Genomic DNA, 25080 nt, shown 5'->3' with positions numbered 1-25080 from the left:
GTGTTGTGGGGGAGGGGAGGGAGATATCTCTCTCACTATTGTGCAGTACGCATTACAATACACACCCTAATGCTGCTGACAGTGGGTGAAACTATCTGTCTTTGTCTCCTGATTCTTCTGGTCCTCATAAGGCTACGGCAGCGGTGAATGACTTTATAGAAGAAGACAAATGAACAGTGCTGGAAAAAAGGTGCTCCATATCTGCAAGAAATTAAAGAAAAAAGTGAGAACAAGAGAGTGAGACAGAGTCTGCAGAGGGGAGATAATTAAGCAAGGCCAATATTTAAGGCAAGACCAGCTGCAGCTATGGGATCTATTATTTCACATCCACACAATAAATATCTCTTACAAAACACACAAACCCCTCCACTCACCCTCCATGGTCTCTCACTCTCTATTACACACACTCCAAAACATACAGGCATTAATTAACAAGGCTACAGAATACAGAATATCCTGTTCACGATTAAGATAGAATCATTAGATACATCTTGTGGAGTTAACAAGATGAAAATCCCAGCATATTTGTGAATGTTTTTGTTCATGGTTTGCCTCCTTCTCTATGCGTCACTTCCGGCTCATTCCCAGTTACAACAGTGTGACAGGGGGTGAGGGGGTGGATCGGGGAAGGTTTTATGCCATTTGGTGCTTACAGCCCTATGCTGACGTCTGCTGTTCCAGGACTGCAGAAGAAGATGCACCAGAGCCTGTTAAACTGTAAGAGCCAATGGGAGAAAGCCCTCCCAATAAGTTAATATCCAAGCACTTGACATTTCTGGACCAATTTCAAAATGAATTGCGAACCTGAAATCCTGCGGTCCATAACGGTATATTGGACGGTGACGTTTGGTATTACAATTGCACTACACTACACACTAGTGTGTATAAAACAAATGATTTCCAAATCAAACAAGGGATTTCAAGTCGCTCTGGATAAGAGTGTCTGCTAAATCCTGTGAGTGTAAAATGTAAATGTAAGTGTATGCCCTGTGTTGGGATGGTGCCCCACTCTTGGTGTATCCCCATCATAGTATGGGTTCTGGCAACCGAGATCCTGAGTACCAGGACTAAGTGGTTAGGGAATGTGAGTGAGTGAGTGAGTGAGTGAGTGAGTGAGTGAGTGAGTGAGTGAGTGAGTGAGTGAGTGAGTGAGTGAGTGAATCTAAGCCCTTGAATCTAATTGAAACTAACATCTAAATTGAATCAGTACAAATAATAATTACACTTGGTCCACATACAGATATAAACGTACAAATCGATGTGCATCACCCACCATTCAGTCCCAACAAAAGCCCATTTAATTTTAAGTATCATCTCTCTATGCAGACACAACTAAAACTGAAAAGCAGAATAAAGACAGAATTGGATGCTCTGCATAAATCAATTGGTTTTAGCTACACAAAAAAAAAACGGTGAATAAAAGATGTAACGCAATCATGCAGCTGGTCTGTAGCAGATCTTTGCAATACACATATGCTTCAGATTCCATCAGAGCCGAAAACTCACACACGCACACACACACATACACACACAGAGAAAAAAGCAGGCATGCCTGACAGCTGAATGGATGTTTTGGGTGCCGCCAGGTGAAGGTTGGCGTGGTGGCAGCTTCCTGCCGAGAGACGCCATCCTTCCTCTTCTTTCTCCTCTCCTTTCCTGAAGAGATTACACTAAATGACACTAATGGCAGTCACTCACATGCCCATTCAGACCCAAACCAGCCGCTGGCTGTCTACTATCGCTGTCTACCCCTCTGGATTCATTTAGAGGGGTGTCCACATCTCATTTCCACACACACACACACACACACACACACAGACACAACTCACACAAAAAAGATAATGCTTGCAGGAGCTCATAACCCATTCTGTGTTATTATCAGGTTAGAGTTGCACCCAGATTTGTGTATGTGTGTGTGTGTGTGTGTGTGTGTGTGTGCGTGCATGTGTGTGTCTGGCTTCATTCTATGCCTCTAGCCTGTAAAAACCCAAGAGAGAAAGCGGTGAAGCAGCTGGTCAAACAAAAAAAACAATGGGAATATGAATTATTAGAATCCCTCTATATCCCTGGCCAAACCTCCTGTCCTCAAGACGTAGACACACACACACACACATATACCCCCACATCTTCTCTGCATATATGCATTCCACATCAATGAGTTTCAATACAGTCACTATCTAGCAATCGCATCACAGCACACACACACACACACACACACACACACACACACACAATGCCCTCTCACCTCACCATCCCTCTGCCTATGTACACTCCCCCAACACACCCCACTGGGGCGTTTCAGTGCAGTCTATATCCACAGGCCTCTCTCTCTCCCTTTCTCAGTCATACACACTCACACACCCTCCTTTGGGACAAACTCTCCACAGAGAGATAGATAAATGAGCTCTCTGCAAATGCAGTATTCATGTGAGCTCTCTGTTTCTTTATTTGTTTTTTAAAGCTACTTGTCAATCGACCTCTATAGACATAAAAAAGGGGGGAATGCAGACCAGAAGCGTAAAAAATAAACCACAGGATAAACCTCATCTTTCCTCATAAAATGCATGCTGTAACACAACAACACCAAACCAATCACTACACAAGCCCAAAGTAGGCCAGATCATAAATCACAATGTGTGTGTGTGTATGGCAGGATTCATGTCTCTGTGGACCAGTGGGAGACAGCGTTGCCCACAGCTGCTGTGTCTCAGGGTTTGTGTGAAGACATCTCACCTGTGATCCCACATCCCCCACCCCCCGCCTGAAAAAAATCCCCCCACTCCCCCTCTCAGACCGCGCCTACTGGGAGATCTTCTGCCCGCTTGTTTTTCCTCTGTGCTCGCTCTGTCTGTTCTATAGCATCTGAAAAATGATGGATGTTTTAATCCAAACGATATCATGGGAACAACAATTATCACATTGGCAAATTACTGCACTGAGAAGTTCAGTTTATGTCACTTAGGGATTTTTACAGATAAATCAGCATAAAGAAATTTGCGGCCAGAGAACATCCAAACTCCCACAATCAACTCCTGTCCTCCGCAGGACAGCATTGTGCTCCATATGTCCTTCTGTGTCGAAGTGACATATAGAGGAAATCCAGGGCCAGCCCCGCCCTGCTCCACTCTGGAATTTGAGACACGAAGGCCAGTGCTCATGGGAGACCAGAGGAAGACTGGGGAGGAAGCCTACCCATATCATTCAGCACAAAGGGGCAGAAAGGGCTACAGAACAGACAGTGACAGTCTCTATGCCTGGGGTAAAATTCACAAATGATAGGGGTTATATTCTCACTAACATCTATCAAAAAAATCTCTGACTGCAGTCAACTAGGACAGGCTCATATTGTCAAATTAAAGTTCTTAAAATCTCTGGAAGGATGTGCAAAGTCTGCTTAAAGGTGAACATTTTAACTAACCTCCAGGTCACCAAGAGGAAACATTGGAGGACATGCAAACTCCTCACAGGGACCAGTAAATACAGCAGAGATGGCCACTGCATTACTGCGACTCCTTGGCCACTCCTTGGACAACATTATAACATGATATTCAACAATATCAGAATACATCATATTTCACAAAGTGTTTTAATATTTAATATGTACTGCACAGTCTCAGACCTCAGCACAGAACTCGACTGGGTTTCATTAAGTGTCTGGTGCCAGTGTAAATGTCTGGGAGCACCCTCATCCACTCATTAATACACTACAGTAAAAACTGACCAGGTCCGGCTCGTGCCCATTACACCAGGAGAGCCACTGTGTTGCAGTGCTAATGCCTGCTGGAGTGGTGATTTTTCCACTTACTTAAGCTAACAATGCAAAAGTGAAGCATTCTCAAGCGGCTCGATGGCTCTCAGCATGCTTGTCTGCATCTTCTTTTTTTATGTTAAACCACAAATGTGAAATGCAGAAGGCTTCTGCATTCCTGGGTAATTTAGGTGTCTGGAAATGCTCGGAAGCATGCAGATGGGGGCGGGGATGAGATTTAATTGGTCCTTCGGTGCAATGACATGAGTTTTAATTACAGTAACAGTAGCTTGTGAGACTACAGAGGCTGCGAGTCACACGCTATTATTGACGCTTTGCATCAACTCGCGGTGCCTTTTTTACCGGTTGAACCGAATTTGGGAATCCATGCATGGAGCAGCGACCTCCCGGTCAGTGGAAAAGAACTAATGTTGTGTTGCCCTATCTTGTCGTCACATTGAACACTCCCTATCTGTCTCGCTTTAGACCCTGGCCACGTTTGCTTGCACAGAGATGAAACTGTAGATGTCACAAGCCCCGGGCGGAGACAACTTTGGCAGAGACAAGCATGACAGAGGTGACAGGCCCCTGACCTCCGCCACAGATAACAACAGGCCCACCATCATCACCGGTCGGACGCCGGCCTGTCAGGGCTGTGTGGGATTCTGTGGGAACCGAAGATCTGGTGCACGGGGTGGAGAGGTTAGACGGGGTCATATGATGTGGAGATGAGATGGATGACGGCCAGACCTGGTGCCATCACTGCTGCCCTATCCGGAAGGTTAACCAGCTCTTGCCCCGGCGCCCATCCATCAAACATGAACATAAACTACTGCTTGAGTGGAGGGACTGATATAATGGCTGAAGGGCAAGTAATTCACATGCAGACTTTTCACAGACCTGTTTAATGAATCACAGAGAAGTGAATAAAGTGAAAGTGATTATTTTGTCATTTTGCCACGGTTCCTCTTTCCCTTCCCCACCTGCAGGGGGCACGCAGGCGCCCTCGAGGATGACCACCAGGAAGTAAACGTGGAACCCACGCCAACCCATGCCCAAAGACTCCTCTCTCTCCTGCTCCTTTCGGAACTATTTATCTCACCGTGTGCTTGAACCGCCGCCCTGCCCTGCATGCCTGCTGTCCCTGTCCTGCCTCTCCAGCATTTCTGGTCCTCCCCATTACACATGTGTGATCACCCTTATTGAGCAGATATTACTATACCGGCCTTTACAATTCCAAGTGCAATCCTACTCTGGATCTGCATAAAATTCATCCACTGATTGAGATAAATAATGCAACACAAAGTCAAGTTCACCACTCAGGGTTAGAAATGTCAAGCACTGTGAGTGAAGCGGATTCCAATTAAACAAAATTTTATTGATTACACAATTGATTATGTTTATTTAAATCAATGAAAGGGTTTCTCTCTTCTCACATTTACCTTTAGGCTTAAACATATTCTTTTTTCTTTATTCCCCCTCCACTGTCCTAGCTGATTTATGTTGATCGTTTGTCCATCGCTAGTCTGAAAAGTCGGGGAAAAGATTGAAATGTGCTTTCATTAACAATGAAATGCATACTTTGAATTCTTAAGCAGAGCTTATGTTTTACCGCCAGGCGAGCACACAAAGCTCGGCTCCGTAAACACAGATGCCCTCTCCTGATAAGCTACCTTCTGATGTCCTTCCAGACCTCAGCTGCGCTGGGTTTGAGTTTGGGTTTAGCTCACGAGCGATGAACAAGCGCTGCTATTTCAGCAGAGGGAGGTCCGTGTCCACAGTGGTTGAAATGCTCTGGAAGACCACCAGGTGATAAAGGGGTGAGCCGGCTCCCCGTGGCACAGTGCAGACACCAGCCCTCGTCTCATGGCGACCCGGCGGTACCCATATCGTCGCCCGCGCACAGACACCCTATTGTGCTGATGGCTCCTCTCGGGCCGAACCAGGGCAGATATGCAAGCAGGAGGCTCCAGTCTTCTGCCACCAGCAGATAACCACTGCTGGCACACCACTCCACACCGCGCTTACGCTCGCTCTCAGCCCTCCCACACTCCCTCACTTCTTTGTCTTCTTCTCCCTAATGCATGCGTCTCACTGTATCTCCCGGCGACAGAATCTAGTACGCATTCCACTGTCGGATGGAGATGGGGGGGGGTGAGGAAAACGGTGTTTCAACAAAAGGAGGGGTGGAGTGGCACGGCGTCAGCGCCAGATTCTCATATTCTGCACACGCAACAGTAACACAACAAAGGCTGCGAGAGTCAGTGGTCCGAGACAGAAGCTCATTACACAACAAAACATTCAGACTGTTTTTCTGGGGACAAATTTGCATTTAGAAATAAATGTGACTTTTAAATCCACACTCCTAATTTCATGGACGTTTCATAAAATATTGCAAATACGAATGTATCGTGAAATAAATTAGCAGACTAAACTCTAAAACTGGTGCTGATATTAAAGATTCTTTTTTCCTAACTCCTAATTGAGTTTAGTAAAATATTGATCTGTGGACTCTTCCTATCGACACTGTGATAATTAACCCAGCTGGCAAAATTGAATTTTTTTTTTTTTTTTTTATCCTAGTGCTTCTGAATTAAGACCACGACTGGGATAACAATTACACATCTGCAGGAAACAGACCAACACAGGCAGACGTTTCACCCACGCTTTCAGCTTTCGTGTCTCATTTGCTGAGGCAAGGCATCTTTTGTGTCTGTGTGTGTGTGTGTGTGTGTTGGGTCTGTAGACAGGGCTTACAGACAAAGGCTGAACCTACAGACGAAAAGCAGTCCTCCAGCCGCAAGGCCAAGCTTTCACTCGTCCCGTTTCTACAGAACAATTTTACTGTCCGTTCACCAACAGCCTCAACAAACAAAAACAGCCTTTCCTGTAATAGACCCCACCGTTTATATAAGACCCCATTTATATAAGATTCATTATTTATTTTGTACCAGCCGTTCCCCGGCACCCTCTTCCAAGCGCGCACACACACAAAAAATATATGGTTTAATTGGCAGGGCAGAGCACGAATCCCACCTCTCCTTACACCACTTCCCGTTCCCCTGTGGCGCGCCATTCCCTCCCTGTCAGCAATTTATCCTCCAAACATGGAGAGCACAAAGACCCGAGCGGGAGGAAGAGGGGGGTCCGCCTCCACGTTTTTCATGTGCACCCTACACCAACCAATGCCGAGAGGAGTCCCACACTGCTGATAACTCACTATGCACAATGCCGGGCCATCTATCTTTATAGTGCATACGCTGCTGTGTGTGCGCACGCGTTAGGGCCAATTTAATAGAACTAATTCGTTACTGCTGGTCCCGGAACTCAGAGCAGTATTTATATTTTTTTTGTGCGCTGTGAGGATATATGGATATATCTTCAAAATGAATGTATTTCCTCTCTCTCTCAATCCCCCTCCTCTCTCTCTCTCTCTCTCTGATAATGGATTTACCAACCCCTCCAATTAGAGCCACACATGCCATGTAATGACTGCCACACCCACAGCGAAGTGGGAACAATTAGAAGAGTGAGACGCAAAACACAATCTAAAGCTCTGCTGATAGGCACCACATTGTGTGTGTGTATCATGGGAGGAATGAGATCTCTGCTTAAATACTGATGAAGGGGGGTGGGGGTTCTAACAAAAACCATTGAAGACCACACACACTCGCCACATGCCCTACATTCAACAATTTGGGATTCTCTCTGCACATAAAGCACAGAGAACCCTGAAACTGAGACAGTTGGACATAGGGGGAAGGACAAAGAGAGCACAAATAGTCAGGAATATATCTGTCTTGCTCTCTCCTGAGTGTGTGTGTGTGTGTGTGTGTGTGTGTGTGTGTGTGTGTGTGTATATATACACACACACACACACACACACACACAGCTTGCTAGAATGCATATAAAGCAACTATATTTAAAATACTGACCTGATCTGGATTTTATTATTGAATAAAACAGCTGGCAGAGTATGACAGTAAACATATATATTTTTTTAATTTCCTTTGATTTGTGTTCAGATTTCCATCTGGTCCCACCTGATTTGCACTGTCTGTGAACCTGAAAAAAAGATGTGTCCATCTGTAGCTCTACTTGAAAATAATGTAATATCAGGATTAGATTGAGACAGGAAGGCCTCTGGTCCCTCTTTCAGGACTGCATAGTCATAAAATGTTTCAGTGCACCTGAAGATCACGCAGGCAAGGTGACAGCACACACAAGCAAATTAAATGGGACAGCGGAGAACGAACTAGATCCACTCCCCGCGGCATCTCCTTCCATTTCAATGCCATTCACCCCCACCTGCCCTGCCTGCTGCATTCTGGAGACTTCGTCCAGAAAACGCAAACAGGCGTACAGCAACCACACAAACATGGAGGAGTCGATACAATCTCCCGTTCTCCTACTCTCCTAATCTGCGTGTGTGACTGTGTTAGTGAGGGGGGTTAAAAAGAAGACAATCAGAGAGAAAGGCACACAGACCAAAAGATAAAAAGACAGTGGTAGATGGGGGCCAGAGGTTTTGAAGGATTTCAGATGGTTTAGAGGATTTGAAGTGGATCAAATTAGCAAAACCTTGTGACTTAAGGTGCTGAATTCTATAGTATTTGAGATATTGTGGATAAAAGGTCAATCTGACAGTAGACAGCACTGTGAGAGACACCTGCAGAAGCAGGTGCACTAGGGCAGAAAAATCCCTACAACCTGCTGAGGTTCAACAGGGTTTGACCCAGGGGCTCAAGGCAATCAAGTCATTTCACACCAGAATGAAAATGTTGAGAGGCATTTAGCCTCAGAATTCAATTCAGCTCAATTCAAATCAATGCGATGATGATCCGTGTTCGCCCAGCGTGATCTCAGAATGTTACACACTGGGATGTCCCAAATTCCCCAATTTATTTCCTCTACAAAAAAAAAAAAAAAAGCAATAAAGGTCCTCATCTCCAAAGATGCCCCTTCTCTTTAGTTACCGGGACTCATGCACACTAAAGTATAATGTGACAGGGGGCTTCATTCTCTTATGGATCATGTAGCATGAATAATATTGAGCAATGGCCCTATTCAGCAATGAGATAGATGTACTGTTATATTATATGTATATATGTTCTTATTACTGTACTAGAAAGCAGGTGGCTATGCCGTGTGCAGGGTGACTTACCACGTTAGACATGGAGCCCTGCAAGTGCCACCATATCTCATAGTTAAGCTTTAAATCGGTGCGGGAAGCCATGGTTTGTGTGTCCTCTGTAATGAGCGCAGCCGTTTGTTTCCCGATTCGCCTGGGCAGCGCAGTGACCGGTGGCCGTCATCGGCGGGGCGGACCGGCCGTGACTTTGCATTCACCTCGATAAACAGCCGTATGATTGAATCAGCTACGTGAGGTCAGCAGGACACGCGCTCATTCCCCCCCCTCAACCCCACCAAATCCCCCAGGCCTAGAAAACGCTGAGCGTCCTTCTCTGACATTTATTGGATGTGAACTAGGTTACGCATCCCCTGCTCTTTTTCTCTTTTCTCCTCATGCTCCTCTCTCTTTTTTTTTTCTTCCTCTCCATCCCCGAAGAACAGATCCTCTCGTCTTGGTGAGCGTTTCTGCTTACCCTGCCGGATCTCGTCCTCGCGGTCACACTTCAGGCTCTGCCGGCCGCCACATCTGTCACTGTCTGCGGCTGTCGCTTCTGATCTCTGCGGCGCTGAGAAACGAGTCTCCTTTCTCAGTTCAGCAGAGGACAACGTCTCTCTCTCTCTCTCTCTCTCTCTCTCTCTCTCTCATGCTCACTCTCCCACTCCATCTACTCTGTTCCCAGTTATTGCACCCTCCACGCTTCTCTTACGCTTTTCGTCACCCTGCTCAGGTCTCGCTCTTGCTTGCTGAACTTTTTTTCTTGGGCAAAGGGGTATCTGACAATACAGATCGTTGAAATATCTTCTCGGCACACACACGCGTAGACACACTCTCTCTATAACCTGTGGATACCATCAGATCCTGCTGCTCTGACTCGTGTTCGATTTGACAACATTTCTCTTTCTGGAGCCTTGAAGATGAAATCCTCACACACAGACCCCTCTCGAGATAATCCGAGATCACGGCGACACACACAGATCATACACGTCTCACACACACCACTCCCGCTTTAACACAAACTCACACAAAGACAGGTGAACTTTGTTTAAGTGAGTTTGGTGGAGCAGTAAAACTGATGTCATCCGGGTGAAACCTCACTCCTACAAGTCAACAGCGGCGCAGGTCACTTGTCTGCCAAGTGTGGTTCATTAACGACGGGTTTGTGTTCTCAAACACACACATACACGTACACACAGGGTACCTGCCACTTTGACACTTTGTGTCTGATGAATGTTTATAATGTATGTGATACAGTTCTGGGCAATTACACAATCTCGATCATCGATTATGCTACAATTTTACACAGTTTGGGCATTTTTCATGATCACAATAAAAAAAAATAATTATTTAAATTGCAACTGTAACAAAAGCCCGCGTCTGAGACAATTCTCTGGAGATAGTTTAGTTTCAAAATTCACAAATATATATCACACCATTCACAAACATATTTCTTGATTCAGCAACAAATGTAACAAGATTCACAAACATAATTTATGACTTACAAATAAATGCAACACCATTCACAAATACATTTCTCGACTCAAAAAATGTCAGTGCAGTTACATATATTCACAATCCAATGACACTGCATTTACAAACCACCATATAAATTTGTGAATACTCCTACATCTATTTGTGGATTTTAAACTTCCCTGACTATGCATGATGGCTATGTACAATTTTTTGTTTCCCAAAAGGTAGCCAATCAAATGTATCCTGAGTTTACAGCCAATCACATTAACTGATGTTCAAGAGTTTGATTCAATGTATACAACATTGAGCTACGTTCGTGCATTGTTGTGGTCCCTTGGAAGGATTTGCAAAAAATTATTCATAAAAATTATGACAAAAGTCATAAATATGCTCCTCATCCAGGCAATGGTCATCTCTAAACTCGACTATTGTAACTCTCCTGGCTGGAGCTTCAGCAGTAACCATAAAAACCCCTCCAGATGGTCCAAAATGTGGCAGCCTGCCTCATTTTCATCCAGCCAAAACACACCTATGTCACGGGTCTTCTCACCTCTCCCCACTGGCTCCCGGTAGCTGCTCTCATTGAGTTTAAATCCTTGATGCTGCCTTGAAGCACTGTAAATGGAAGTGTACCCTCTTATATCAATACACTACTAGCTACACTCCTGCACGCCCTCTCAGATCTGCAAACGAAATGAGACTGAAAATTCCCTCTTCACGGGGTCTCCGATCCCAATTGAATCTATTATCCTTTGTTGTCCCTGGCTGGTGGAACAACTTGCCCTGCTACATTCGACTAGCAGAGACAACCACCACCTTTAAGAAACATTTGAAAACTCACTTGTTTAAAAAGTATTTCAAACGAGTCTAACACACACACACACACTCAAAAAAATAAAAAATAATTGTCTAGCACTTAACAATTCCATAGCATGTTCTATTCCTGACAAGTTAGGCCTTATCAATGCTCTTAGTTTTTTGACTCACAATCTATGAAAACCGAATGAGAACTGCTGGTGTCTTCTCCTTGTAAGTCGCTTTGGATAAAAGGGTCTGCCAAGTAAAGTAAATATAATGTAAAAGTAAATGTAAGGTAAAAATAAAGTGTTTTGTTGTGGTAGTAACAGTGTTTCTGCTGAATCGAAATTAAAGTTTCCCTGCTCTCCCAAGTCAAGTGTTGTCCATTGGTCAAACTCTGAATGCAATAATACGATTGGAAATTCTCATGAGTTTCCATGAACAGTCCATCTTATATTGCGTGTATTCGCTTCTGTATGTGCAGGGTCACCAGATTAAAATGTGACCCGACACAAGTTAACACGGGCACGTCCCAATAACCACGCAGCAGGAATCACCCACTTCACACCGACTTGCTTCATTCCATTTTTGGCGACTATGTGGTACAGCGCAGCTTTCGGAGTGCTTGCCACCATGCTCCCTCCACCATGTTTAACTGTGGGGACTGTGTTCCTAGGGTTGAAGTGGTGGGGCAGTGGTGGCCTAGCGGTTAAGGAAGCGGCCCTGTAATTAGAAGGTTGCTGGTTCGAATCCCGATCCGCCAAGGTGCCACTGAGGTGCCACTGAGCAAAGCACCGTCCCCACACACTGCTCCCCGGGCACCTGTCATGGCTGCCCACTGCTCACTAAGGCTGATGGTTAAAAGCAGAGGACACATTTTGTTGTGTGCACTGTGTGTATCACAATGATAATCACTTCACTTGTCTCTTGAAGACCTCTACCTTTCTTCAACAAACATAAGCAAAATCCAGTTCCAGGTTAGTCTCATCAGACCACGGTGTGCACCGTGTGCTGTGCTGCTGTGTATCACATGTGACAATCACTTCACTTTAAAGCACAGACTTCCAAAACTTGTCTTTACCTTTCAAATGTTCATGGGCAAATGAACATTTCAGTTGGGTGCTGATGTGCTGCACTTTGAGTAAAGGGGTTCCTCTGGGAAGCCCACCATGATGATGAGCCCTCACAACTGTGTTCCTTGAAATACTGACTCCTTGCTGATATCTCTGATTATTTTCCTCCCCACAGTTCTCGGGATCTTGAGCTTATGGTCTCCTTGTACTCGACAACAGTTTTAGACACGGAATTGCTTGGAGAAGGCAGCCTTCCCCTTACCATAAGTCTCTAGTATCTTCTTTGTGAGCTCCAGACTGGTTGCCTTTGTCTTCGGCATGGTGAGCAACAGTTGTCCCTCTCATGTGTTCAAGTACCCTGTTCTTTGGAGTCTTGTTATGCTGATTGAACGTTGTTAGGAAGGCAATTTCAAGTCTGATTTGTCACATCGCCCAGCCCTAATATCATTTAAACATGATTTCCACCAATTCTAGTACATTTGACACGTTAAGACTTGTAAGACTGTAACTTGTAATACTGTCTTAATAACTGAACATTTCATCCAATAATATCAAAAGACCCAAAAGAATGCAGTTTCATCCACTTTGTGGTTCTTTTTTGTTCACCATTCTGATCCAATCAAAGAGTCTCCAGGCAGTGGAGTCATCAGTCACACACGGTGACCCGGCGACTAATTTAGCAATGCTGCGCTCTTCAGTGTCATGGCACTCTTCAGTTAATTAAGCCTCGTTAAATCCAATTAATCCCCCCCCAGCCCCATTAGCAAACCGAGGTCAGCAAGAGTTTCGTACGCTCTGCATGAGCACACACATTCACACACATTCTGGTTCCAGGACCCCCCTGCACGACACTTGACCTCACTGACCTTTAAGCAGCGACCGCCTCAGCCTGAACCCAGTGTGATCGGCTGGGTTATGAGAGATCAGCAGGCTGTGAGCTGAACTTCCTCAGACGAAGGGCCCTGCAGACAGATGCCTGCAGCTGCGCTGTGTTAGTAAAGGATTTAACATTGCAGGCCTTTCACGTCACATTCACCCTGTGAGGGGAAGTGGCTTGACATGCTACCAAATTTTCGTGATAGTGACTTTTTCATCAAGCCTCACAAAACAGCCTAAAAGAAATGTAATAAAATATAGAGCAAAATATGAAAGACCATTTACAGATCATTTAATGTTTTAAAATACATGTCACAGCAGGTCTTGAAAAAGGGGGGATGATTAATGTGTTGCATTACATCACTGAGCATAAACGCAGTTATTTCCCAATGTTGTTTTGTTGACATTTTGAAAATATTGCTTTAGTTTTGCACAACTAATGTGGAAATGCAGCTTGTGTGAAGAACAAACACTGAACAGATTTTTTCCACATTCTTCTTTCAGAAATGCTGAACTAAACATGCACAATATTAGTCTTTTCATTACTTTCTTTAATATTAAGTAAACACTTACAGCTTGTGCTGTTTATATTTCACTGTTACACATTCGCTCGACTTTACGAGACAGGGTTTACTAAAACAACTTGGCACAAGAACAACACACAGGACACAGGACACAGACACTGACGTAGACAGGGAAACACATTCAATGACCAACAAATCTTATCCAAGACACGACAGGTGAACACACTATCAAGGGCACACATACACACAATACAAAACTCTGGTCCGTAATATGGGACCATGGGCACCTCCCAAGTCCGAGTCCAGACCATACACTATGTTATCTATGTGGATACTGTTAATACATCAAAACCACAGAAAAGAAAACTAAATTAACTGTGTGATATTATACTGAATGTATGCTAATTTTAAAACATACCATTAACCTGACTGGCCACTGCCCTTTGACCTCACAGCCCTATTTTTTGATCACACAAATAGCCAAGTACCTGGTGTTCTGTATTATTAGCATGCAGGGGTGCTCATTCACTCGACTTCAGAATTTAACTGGGGTGAAAGCTTGACCTTTCTGTGGGACGTGACCTTTCACTGGACCACAGTCAGCACAACACCCACCTGTTCATGCACAGACCCCACCCATCCCCCCGAATAGTTAAATCTTATGGAAATGTAAACATACACGAACAGATACACACACACACACATACTAATGTTTTTTTTGGACAGCTGAGCTGAACCTTTAAACAACCCCAAACTGACAATCAGTTGGAGCAATTCTCAAAGTCTCAGAAGCCTAAGAAGCAACTATCATGCACTAAACTGCTACGCCTGTCACACCAAACAACCTAACCAGCACTGCCTGGCCCATCTGCTGCTCGGTCTTTCTGTCACTGTGTACCCCATTTTATCAACGGTCAGAACGAAGGGCCTCTGCAGACCAGATCTACAATTCAATTGTGAGATGTTTCCACAGCTGTCAACACTGGTTTTACCAGTTGTACATCTACAGGTATGTAAAAGTATGGTTTCCAACATACACAATAGGGTCAGAGTGCTTAGGTAATAGCATTAATGAAGGCAAATGTCCTGGCAAGCAAACAATCACCTTCTATGATAATGGACCTGGGGGGCTGTGAGATAGGCCAGCTTCAGGCTTGGGGGTAAATTCAAAAACACGCTTTTGTTCCTTTGGCTAGAGAACTTACACATTTCCTCCCTTAACATCCCTGCATAAATCCTTTCCCCAAAGCCGCTTACAAAAATGCAGATACATTATAAAGTGCATTGAAATGATTATAATGACATATAAGTAATTCTTTGTTTAAGGCTGCTACGAGGGACAGCAGCAGACAGAGGAACAAATGAGATTCTAAGAGAGGGAACAGTTAGCCATTTGTGCGTTCCCGGTTACATTGCTATTATATTCCAATATTCTGCCTCATACAGTTTTCAATTTATTCATGGTCTTTTATCATGAATAAATATGAGAGTGAAAGAGAAAGTGAGAGAGAGACAGAAAGAGGATGGAGCCAAGACAACCCAGGGATTCTTTGAGTTTCTTATTCCTTGTTTCTATAAAATGTCATCTAGCCAACCAGGCAAAGATCAAACGGCTATGTGGGTCTCTAATTAGATTTGCCAGTGTTTCTATTAGGTGCGGGCTGCGGTGAATTAGCCGTCGATGAAAAAACATTCCTGACATGTGAGCGCAGGAAGCTCCCCTCAGACTACGGCTCTTGGTACCAGTATGTGCGCCCTATACAATCGTGGACATTGGAGAGACCTAACTTGATACCATCTGATGCACTGAATCCAGCATGTCACTTTTCATAGATGAATTTTTTTACCAGCCATGTTCTCCATGCATCTCCTTCAATTCACAACTAGTTAAAACCATCCATTTTATATTTAAATAAAATCCCAAAATATTATTATAAATTTAGAAAAAGAACAGGAGTAACGCAAGGATGCTCTACTAGATTGCCTGAACGCCCGTTTGAGAAAATGCAAATGCTGAGCAAGGTAACTTGACATACAGGCCTCTAACTTTTTTTTTTTACTCAAGGACAGAGCTGACAAAAATACTTTTTTAATAGTCAAATACCCCACAAATTTCACTTAACAGTGTGAGTGACTGAGAGCCATTTTCTCCATGCCAAATAACAGAGTTCAAACCACTTTAAAAATCATCCCACCCTATTTATCTTGTGTTAAAGACATGTTCTAGATCAAAGATAAAAATGTAGGTTGTGGTTTGGTCCTGCTTCATTCCAGCAGTCATGGGCCATGGGTTTAGAGTAAATTTTAGGCCTGTGGTGTGTGAACGTGTCATTATGGTCAGTTCGGCTTCCTACCTTTGTGACTGCTTTCACTTCACGGCCATGTACAGAAGCACATCAGAGCACAATGTCAAGCCGCTGTTTGTCGCAAGGACTTCTGAACAACAAGGAGCTGATATTCACTGATATTACCTCTGTTCCTCCATTAACGCACTGTCGCAGCAGAACAGTACCAAGTGTGTAGATTTGTGTGTAGACTCTAAACCCAAGAATGAACTGTAAAGGCCAAGTCCACCAGCAGACCAGAGAACAGACGGATGCACTTACTGGCTACTTCCAGCGATGCGTTGTGGCTGACGGCCTCTCCCAGGTAGTTTCTGGCCACGCAGACGTAGCTGCCATCGTCAGGCTTGCTGCGGCGGCCGTGGACGATGCGCAGGAAGAAGAGCGAGCCGCTCGGCAGCAGCATGCGGTGCGAGCGTGGGTTGTCTCGGTCCGTCTCCACCCGCTCGCCATCCTTGTACCACTCCACCGTGGGCGCCGGACGCCCCTCCGCCTTGCAGTTGAGGGTGGCCGGCTCCCCCTTGGACACGATGAGGTCCGAGGGGTGCTCCACGATCCGCGGGGGGGAGTCCTCCTGGCGCAGCCGAGACCCTGAGAAGGGAAGCGGAGAGGAAATACATTACAGCGGGCGTAATGGGAATAATATCATCTGCATCTCAGTCCATTTCATTATGATAAGCACTGCCTAATTGGCAGCACATGTCCTAAAGTGGTTTTCCCAGCGTGGCAGCGGCGTCTGGATGCGGTGCTCCCATCCCCCCCACTTCCCCCGAAGAGAGCTTGCTGACGGGGGCACGTTTGAGACCCGCTTCCTTATTACGGCGCAGTGTGTCTGGAAGCTGTGCGTCGGTTAGATTAATCATGTCGACTCGCGCGCCAGATAACTGTGATGTTTAAGATTAATTAAGTCACCTCTTGCGCTAACTCGGTCGCATATGCACGCTGTGTGTTATTCTTCTTCTTCTTCTTTTCTTCCTTTCTTTGCATCTTTCACATTTCTGCACACACCCACACACATGTTAAGGTCGAACGGGGTTACAGCAGCACAGATAACTATCTTAATAGCTACACATTTGTTGAAGCATTAATTAGATTTATTGCTGCCTCCTCAATTTTGTTTTATGATTTAAGACAAAAAAAAAAAACAATTATCCATTCAGTCCTTAGGATTCTAAAGTGAATACTTTTCCAAATTTAGATAATTCAATCAAATTTTCTAAATGCCCTCATTGTATATTTGAAATATAAATGCTAGGGAATTAAAACAAGACCTTATTTCTGTACTATTTCCAAAAAAAGTTACAATCACCACTTCAAAAAATATCCTAAATCTTTGGTCAAGTTTGTTCCTTCCTAAAGGCTGGTGACAAAATAATAAAAAGTCCTGACTGAACAAGCAGAGGAAATAATTTGGGTGGGGGTTTCAAAGAAATTTGGTCTGCAAGAGAAGTGTCCGAAAGTGTAGTATTTTTTTTTCTGTGGGAAAAATATGAAGAGTTGAATGAAAACCTCTCCCATGTTCAGCTCAGTTTTGCTACTAAACTGCACGGATCACTAATGATATCAAAAAGCAAGAAAGCAACCCACGCAGAGCACTAAAACTACTCAACAACATCTTAATTTAGACATTTGTCTCTTTTAAACTCATCTGATATTTTTTAGAACACATTAAAAGCCCCATCTTATCTCTGGAACACTAGGATCCTAGGAATGCTAGCATCACCAGTGGTGTTTGTTTCTACTGCGATATTCTCCACTTTGTTAAATGATTAGCCAGTATCTTACAGGTAGACAGCTAATTAGCAGAGTTGGGTGGTGGGAACGAAAATCTGCACTCAGGATTATCAGCACTCGAGGAGACTGACTAGATGCATAGTTATAATCTCTTTAATCCTTAGATCTTCCATAGCTCCTCCAGATCTCCGATATTCTCCTCCATGTTACAGACACCTTCTTCTCTCTGAACATTTTATTTGATCAAACATTTGAAACCTCAAAGGCATGTGAGGCTTGTTATGAATGCTACTATTTCAAGGGGCGGAGAGTCCTGGAGCTTCGAGAGAGGTCACATGCAGACCGTAATGGAACAGTTTCTCACTTGATATACATTTTCTTCAATAAATCTGCAAAGCCTTTCAGGGTCTATTTCATTCTGGCAAAGCACGAAGGCTCCTCTTTCTGCCCCGTTAATCAACTCCAATTTGTAGAAAGCATTCGAACGAAGGCTTTGATCCACCCCCGTGGATGTGGTTATGTGGAGATGGCCTTTGGTTGAAAACTTTGAGTAAGCACTAAGCAGAAAAGAGAACCTATGCCTGCACCGTCCGCTGTATCTTTTATTAACGAGAGCTTTGAAGCAGAAGTGTGCTCTGCTATCGGTCTCCACCTCCAACTAAATTATTTCCTTTTAAAAATACATATTTCTGCTGGGACGTCAGGCAGGGCTGCTGCTGGACATGCATTTATATTCCGCACAGTAAGAGCGGGAAAGATGCAGAGGACAGCACATTTTTCTGGCTGCTGGCACGGACAAGCGGGTCCTCACTGAAGATTAATTATGACACAGGAGCGGGTACCACAGCACACAACCAACACACACAGTGGTTCACTGCTCAAAGCTACATCCATCACCACTGAGACCAGCACACATTATACTGCCCAGTGCTTTACAAGAAAAGTGTGTCTGTCTTTGTATTCATTCTGTTTATGTACTGCAAACATAACTTTCTATAAGACTTTTTATAGGTTCCATATTAGTTCCAATTGGTTCCATTGGTTTTGTACTTTTTATAGGATCCAAGATGGTGGCGCAACAGTAGCTTGCTGTGGCCTCTCTGGTTCCACAATGGTGCTTTTTTTGTGTATTCTGTTTTTCAGCGCACCAGAAAGGACACATAGACATCGGGGAAACCGTCTACAATTGGAATAAGCCAGAACTAGTCTCTAGCTACTGTTCATCGCTGGTGGAGTTTGTGACTGTGAGATGCAGACCTTTATTTATTCACCTCAGTTTTTATTATTGGAGTGTACATTCCACCCAGCTCTAATGCGAAGGAGGTGCTCTGCATGCTGTACAGAGCTATTAGCGATCTGCAGAATGTACAACCTGATGGACAGTTCATTGTCGACGAAGATTTCAACCATGCAAATCACAAGTCAGTTATGCCTAAATGCCATCAACATGTGGACTTTGCAACGAGAGGGCATAACGTGCTGGATCTCGCTTACACAGATATTGCCAGTGCATACATGGCGGAGCCCCGCCCCATCTACGGCCAATCAGACCACATTGTTGTTATGCTAATTCCCGGTATATAGACCGCTCATCTGACACACAAAACCGGTTCTGAATCAGGTGAGAACCTGCCGGCAGGAGCAAGTTCTGCTCTTCAGGACTGTTTTGGGTGCACTGGCTGGCAAATGTTTAGGGAGACAAGTCCATCACCACACGATTACACAAAAAGTTGTGGATGACTGCAGAGGTACGTGAGCTGCTCAAAGCACAAGAATCCGCCATCAGGAATGGTGACAAGGTGGACCTAAGATCAGCAAGGGCCAAACTGTCTTGAGCCATTAGCACAAAATCCACAGCCACTTCCAGGACAGTGGTGACACAAGGCACATGTGTGGCAGGGCATCCATGCCATCACAAACTACAGGACCTCTGCCTGTGACAGTGACCCCTCCCTACCAGACGCGCTGAATGATGCGCTTCTACGATTCAACACACAGAACAATGTGACTGCAAGGATATCCAACCTTCCTTCCAGTGATCAGGTGTTGTCTCTAACCACGGCGGACGTGAAAGACTGCTGGACCAAAAAACATCCCTGGAAGATGCTCAGATAATGTGCATACCAGCTGGCAGATCTTCTCACCGACATCTTCAACATCTCACTGAGCACTGCCATTGATACAACGTGTCTCAAGGCCACCACCATCGTGCCCGTGCCAAAGAAGTCTTCAGTGTCTTGTCTCAATTACTACCATCCCGTTGCACTTACACACACCACGAATAAGTGCTTCGAGAGGCTGGTCATGAAACATATGAAGACCCTGCTGCCCTCCTCCATGGACACTGTGCAATTCTAGACGTCAGTTCAGCATTCAACACAATCATTCCTCATCACCTGGTCGAGAAGCTGAGACTGCTGGGCCTGAACACCTCCCTCTGCAACTGGATCTTGGACTTCCTAACTGAGAGACCTCAGTCTGTCCAGATAGGGAATAACATCTCCAGCACCACTATGTGCTCAGTCCAATGCTGTACAGCTCCAACCACATCATCAAATTTGCCGATGACACGACTACGGTGGTCGTGTTTCTATTTCTATTTCTGAACAAAACAAAGGAAATGATTGTTGACTTCAAGAGACAACAGAGGAACCACTCTCCACTGAACATTGACAGATCTTGTGTGGAGATTGTCAAGAGCACCTCGGTATTCATCTAAAAGAGAACCTCTCCTGGACTCTCAACACCAGCTCAACAGGCAAGAAAGCCCAGCAGCGTCTCTACTTCCTGTAGAGGCTGAGGAAAGCCCATCTACCACCACCCATCCTCGACATCCCTGTGTTGATACAATATAACCACATAAAATATAGCAATATATTATTGTATTGATAATTTCTAACGGCCCTACCAACTGGGTATCTCTACAGGGAAGCCATCTACCATCATAAAGACTTTTACCCAACCTCGAACCCTGTGTTCCTCCATATGGCTGCCATTGCCATTCCTACACATAAGGAAATCCCAGTCCAGACTGTTCTTGTCTGAAGTTTGCAGATGATGGAATGAGCAACATGAGCCATCTCCCTTCTATACTCATCTCTTCTGAAAGCAACTCTGTTCTTGAAAACCCCAAGATGCCTACTGAGACACTTTTTTTCTCTTCTCTAATTTAATTTCAAGTAAAGAAATGACTTATTTAGGTGTGAAGCTGCAGCTTTCCTAACTAATTACTAAACTAAAATGCATAAGAGGCATGCAAATTTCAAGCCGCCCATGCAGAATTTTTCATTTTAGTTTCGAAACACATATAATTACGTTAATTAACTGTAGATGTAGTTGATATACACTTTGCTTTCATACACTCTGACATTCAAAACACTGCAAATCCAATGTGACTCTTCTGGTCCTTATCAGGGCAACATTTAAATGAACGTCTGTTATGCAAACGAACGTGTGTTGTGGTTAAAGATTATTATATATAACGATAATGATTATTAATAGACTCCTGACACACAGAAAACTGCTAGCATTGTCCAACAGATTTTTCTTGGCTCAAGATAATTTGAGTGTTATTGGACTCCTAATTGGATCCCGCCCCTAAGTGTATAAGGGCTTATGTATGTAAATGTGTCTGAGAGCAGCAGCGTGACCACATTGTCATATAAAAAGAACTGGGAAATTAAAGTACGGACACCAAATGATGTCTGAGAGAGATGCAGGAGACTCCTGTCTGGTAATTGCTCCCCACCCCCGTGTGGGGGTCTCACCTGCTTCACAATGTACTGTTTAATGTGGTCGGGAGACTGACTGCACTTTAACATCCGCGGGGAAGTGCAGGATGAGATGCTGCGAAGCGGGAAATGCTTTTAACCTCAGACCTGTGTTAGAGAACCTTCTCCTTGTTACCGCAATGGATGTGTTTGACTGCAAAGGTTGTGTTCTAAATGTCATTATTTTTTGGAATGTTAGTGAGAAAAAGAAATAAATGCCTCCATTCCATTGTCTCCAGATAGCTCCTCTAAGCATTAAAATAGGCTGTCATTTGATTTAACAAATGAACAAATGAATCTAAATGAATTCTTAAGATATAATAATGCTGTGAACCTCATGGCACTGTGTTTGATTAAATAATTGTGCTGTGCAGATATGCTGTTTCAGGTTACATTCAGTAATTATTTGGCCTAATGTTTGCATGGTGCTTCAGTGGGACTGAATGCTTGGTTCTATTATGTTGTGCATTTCACATAAAAAGTCAGTTTTCCCAACATTTTCTCTAAAATGCAAGACATGCAACCTAAAAGAGCTTGCCCCACACACACTGAACTCCCAAATATAGACTCGACTAAAATCAGCTCTGCTGCTCCTCACACCCATCTACTGAGGGACCACGGCGGGGAGCCGGGAATGAGAGAGCGGCTCAGATCGATTCACCTTGGCTTCCAGTCAGGCTCAATATATCAGATTCTGGGACATGGGACACACACATAACACACACATAATATCTATTCAACAGGATGTGGTAAAGCTTATCTAACCAGGTGGTCGAACAGAATATTCACACCCTCTCACACACAGACAGTTCTCTTTTATAACCCACTGTACAGACAGTGTATCCACTAGATATGCGTCAGGAAGGAGGGAGTCACCAACAAGGGGTTTTAATAAAATAAACAGGGCATGCGGCCCTCACACAGACACCAATAATGCAGAAGAAACAAGGCAAAATGACAAATGACAGAACATGGACAGGACGCAGAAAGGATACATTTATACTAAAATTAACACATGATCACAATCAGGGAACACAAAACCTGGCAAATTCTAAACTCTGGGCATGGATACACGAAACCAGAGAACCAGGAAATGTCCAGAAAGTGACAATATGGTAATGGTGTAAAGTGTGGAATACCTAAAAAAAATCATAGCAACAGAAGCACCTATGAAAACAAAATAAAGATGTATGACAAAATAATAATAAAAAAAAAACTTTCTGGATTAACTACACACATATTTGTCCTTAATTTGTTTACTCAATGACAAGCGATCAAACCTCCCTCTCCGTGGGTGAATGGCAAATTATATATATATATATATATATATATATATATACACACACACACACACACACACACACACACACACACACACACACACACACTTACCAATTTTCTTTTTTTTTTTAATTACAATTAAACAAGTTAATCTGGCCCAAGGGAGAGAGAGAGAGAGAAAGAGTGTGTGTGTAGAGGAAGCATTTTCCGTCTGTAATTGCATTGGGACACAGCCTGGGGAAAACAGAGGTGGCGTTACACTGATATAGCAACACGGCCACAGGTGGCAGCGCATGCGCTCACAAAACACACCTTATCTTTAAAGAGCCAGCAGTACACACACACACACACACACACACACACACACACACACACCTTCAATGCATGCAGACAGCTTTAAGCAGACCAGACACACATACTCAACTACACACAAAAGACACATATAAGCGTCCACATCAACACATATGCACAGACAGGCATGATTTAGGTACAAATACTACTTTATTCATTAAACACACAATGAGATCATCAGCCATGGTTTATATGGGCATTTGAGGGAGACAAACACACACAGGCACCTGGACGTGGCTTTGAGAGATAAGTATGGATTTATACTTTATTCAACACAACCCCAAACATGTAGGAATCGCTCTTAGGTTCAAACATAGACTCAAACATGCATGGGTGGTGGTAGCCTAGTGAACCACAAGACCACAAAGCCACAGGTTCAAACCCCACTTACTACATTTGTGTCCCTATAAGTTGCTCTGAAAGTAAAGTGATAGTCATTGTGAAACACAGCCCTGCACAGCCCTGCATCACCCTTGGTGAGCAGTAGACATACATGAAAGGTGCCCGGGGACTAGTGTGTAGTGTGTGAGGATGGTGCTTTGCCCAGTAGCACCTCAGTGGCACCTTGGTGGTTTGGGATTCGAGCCTTCCAATTATGGGTCTGTTTCCTTACCTGCTAGGCCAACCCCTCTGGATAAAAGTGTCTGATAAATGCCGTGAATATAAATGTAAACCTTTTTCTGGACACACAGACACATTCAACCACAACCAGGAAGTAGCTGCTGTCTCATTTGTAGGATGTCCATAGTCAGGCTGAATGATAAAAATGGCTGCTTGACTCTCTGTTGATTGACAGGACTCTAATTGATGATCTGACAAATTCTGAGGGCAGCTTCCAAAGTAAAAAAAAATACCAAGAGTACTAAGAGTAGTCCAGCAACACAAGCCAGCCCGGAAGCACAAAGCTACACACCAATATCCATTACAAAACGTCCACAGAAGAATCTGTGTGTGTGTGTGTGAGTGTGTGTGGGTTTGTGCGAGAGAGAGCAAGAGAGAGAGAGAGAGAGAGCAAGAGAGATACTCGGTGGTCTTGGACCTGTCCCTTAAAACAATTCCTTTGTTGTTTTTTTTTTTATTTTATTTTAACAGATAAAATATCAACCGCAAATGAGTGCTGTAGCCATCTCAACCACACATTACCTTTTCCTTGAGGAAAAAAGACTTTCTCTCTCCCTCTCTCCTCATACACACACAAATGTCAGGAAATGAGACTTGTAACATGATCTGCCAATAAAAAAAAGAAATGAAGAAAGCGCAGCCCTCTGACAGGTTTGATCGGGTTTCGGCTGTGGCCGAAACACCTTTTTCAGCCCCCCTGGGAAACTGCTCCGCCCTGCACTGTGACTGACACGTGAAATGCCCTGACCCACTGGATACGCCTTGCGATGTGACATCATGCCTTTACAGAGCACAGGCGAGCCGATCAGAGGACAGCCGATGAGCAGAAAGAGGCCTGAGATGAGGAAGGGCCAGGCCCCTTTGCAGAGCTGGTGGGTGTAATCAGATCTCTCTCTTTTCTCCCTCCTTCTCGCTCTTCCCCTCTGGCAAAATGTCAGTGATGCTGATGTGTTTGACAATCAGCTTTAAACTCCTCTGCCTCTGCACACACCTCATACACTTTGTTCCGAGGAATTGATATGTGTAGGATAATGTAATCTACATTCGTAACAAGTAATCTCCCTGTAACAAGCTGCTTCTAGGATGATGTTTGTATGGCCTGGTTAACAAAATGTCAAGTTTTCCTACATTTTTGACCCACATTATTTTTGACCCACAGAAGACAAACTTTAAAAAGCAAAGGTGAAGATAAGAGAGCTAATTATTGGCCTAGTTCATCATTTAGGATGATTCAAACCATTTACATTTACATTTACAGCATTTATCAGACGGGCTTATCCAGAGCGACTTACAATCAGTAGTTACAGGGACAGTCTCCCTGGAGCAATTTAGGGTTAAGTGTCTTGCTCAGGGACACA

At 44.1% G+C, this 25080-nt stretch overlaps 1 protein-coding gene across 6 annotated transcripts in view; it reads right to left on the bottom strand.

Moving 5' to 3' along the window:
* Positions 1-25080, bottom strand: part of LOC114792472 (roundabout homolog 1-like) — a 144919-nt gene that overhangs the window by 60614 nt on the left and 59225 nt on the right. For all 6 annotated transcript variants that reach the window (XM_028983648.1, XM_028983645.1, XM_028983647.1 and 3 more), the window contains one exon: positions 16230-16556. In XM_028983648.1, the coding sequence (XP_028839481.1) occupies positions 16230-16556 (327 nt within the window). The remainder of the gene's footprint in view (positions 1-16229; positions 16557-25080) is intronic.

This window comes from Denticeps clupeoides, chromosome 6 (assembly GCF_900700375.1).
Source record: "Denticeps clupeoides chromosome 6, fDenClu1.1, whole genome shotgun sequence".
NCBI lineage: Eukaryota > Metazoa > Chordata > Actinopteri > Clupeiformes > Denticipitidae > Denticeps > Denticeps clupeoides.
This window is presented reverse-complemented; position numbering and strand designations above follow the sequence as displayed.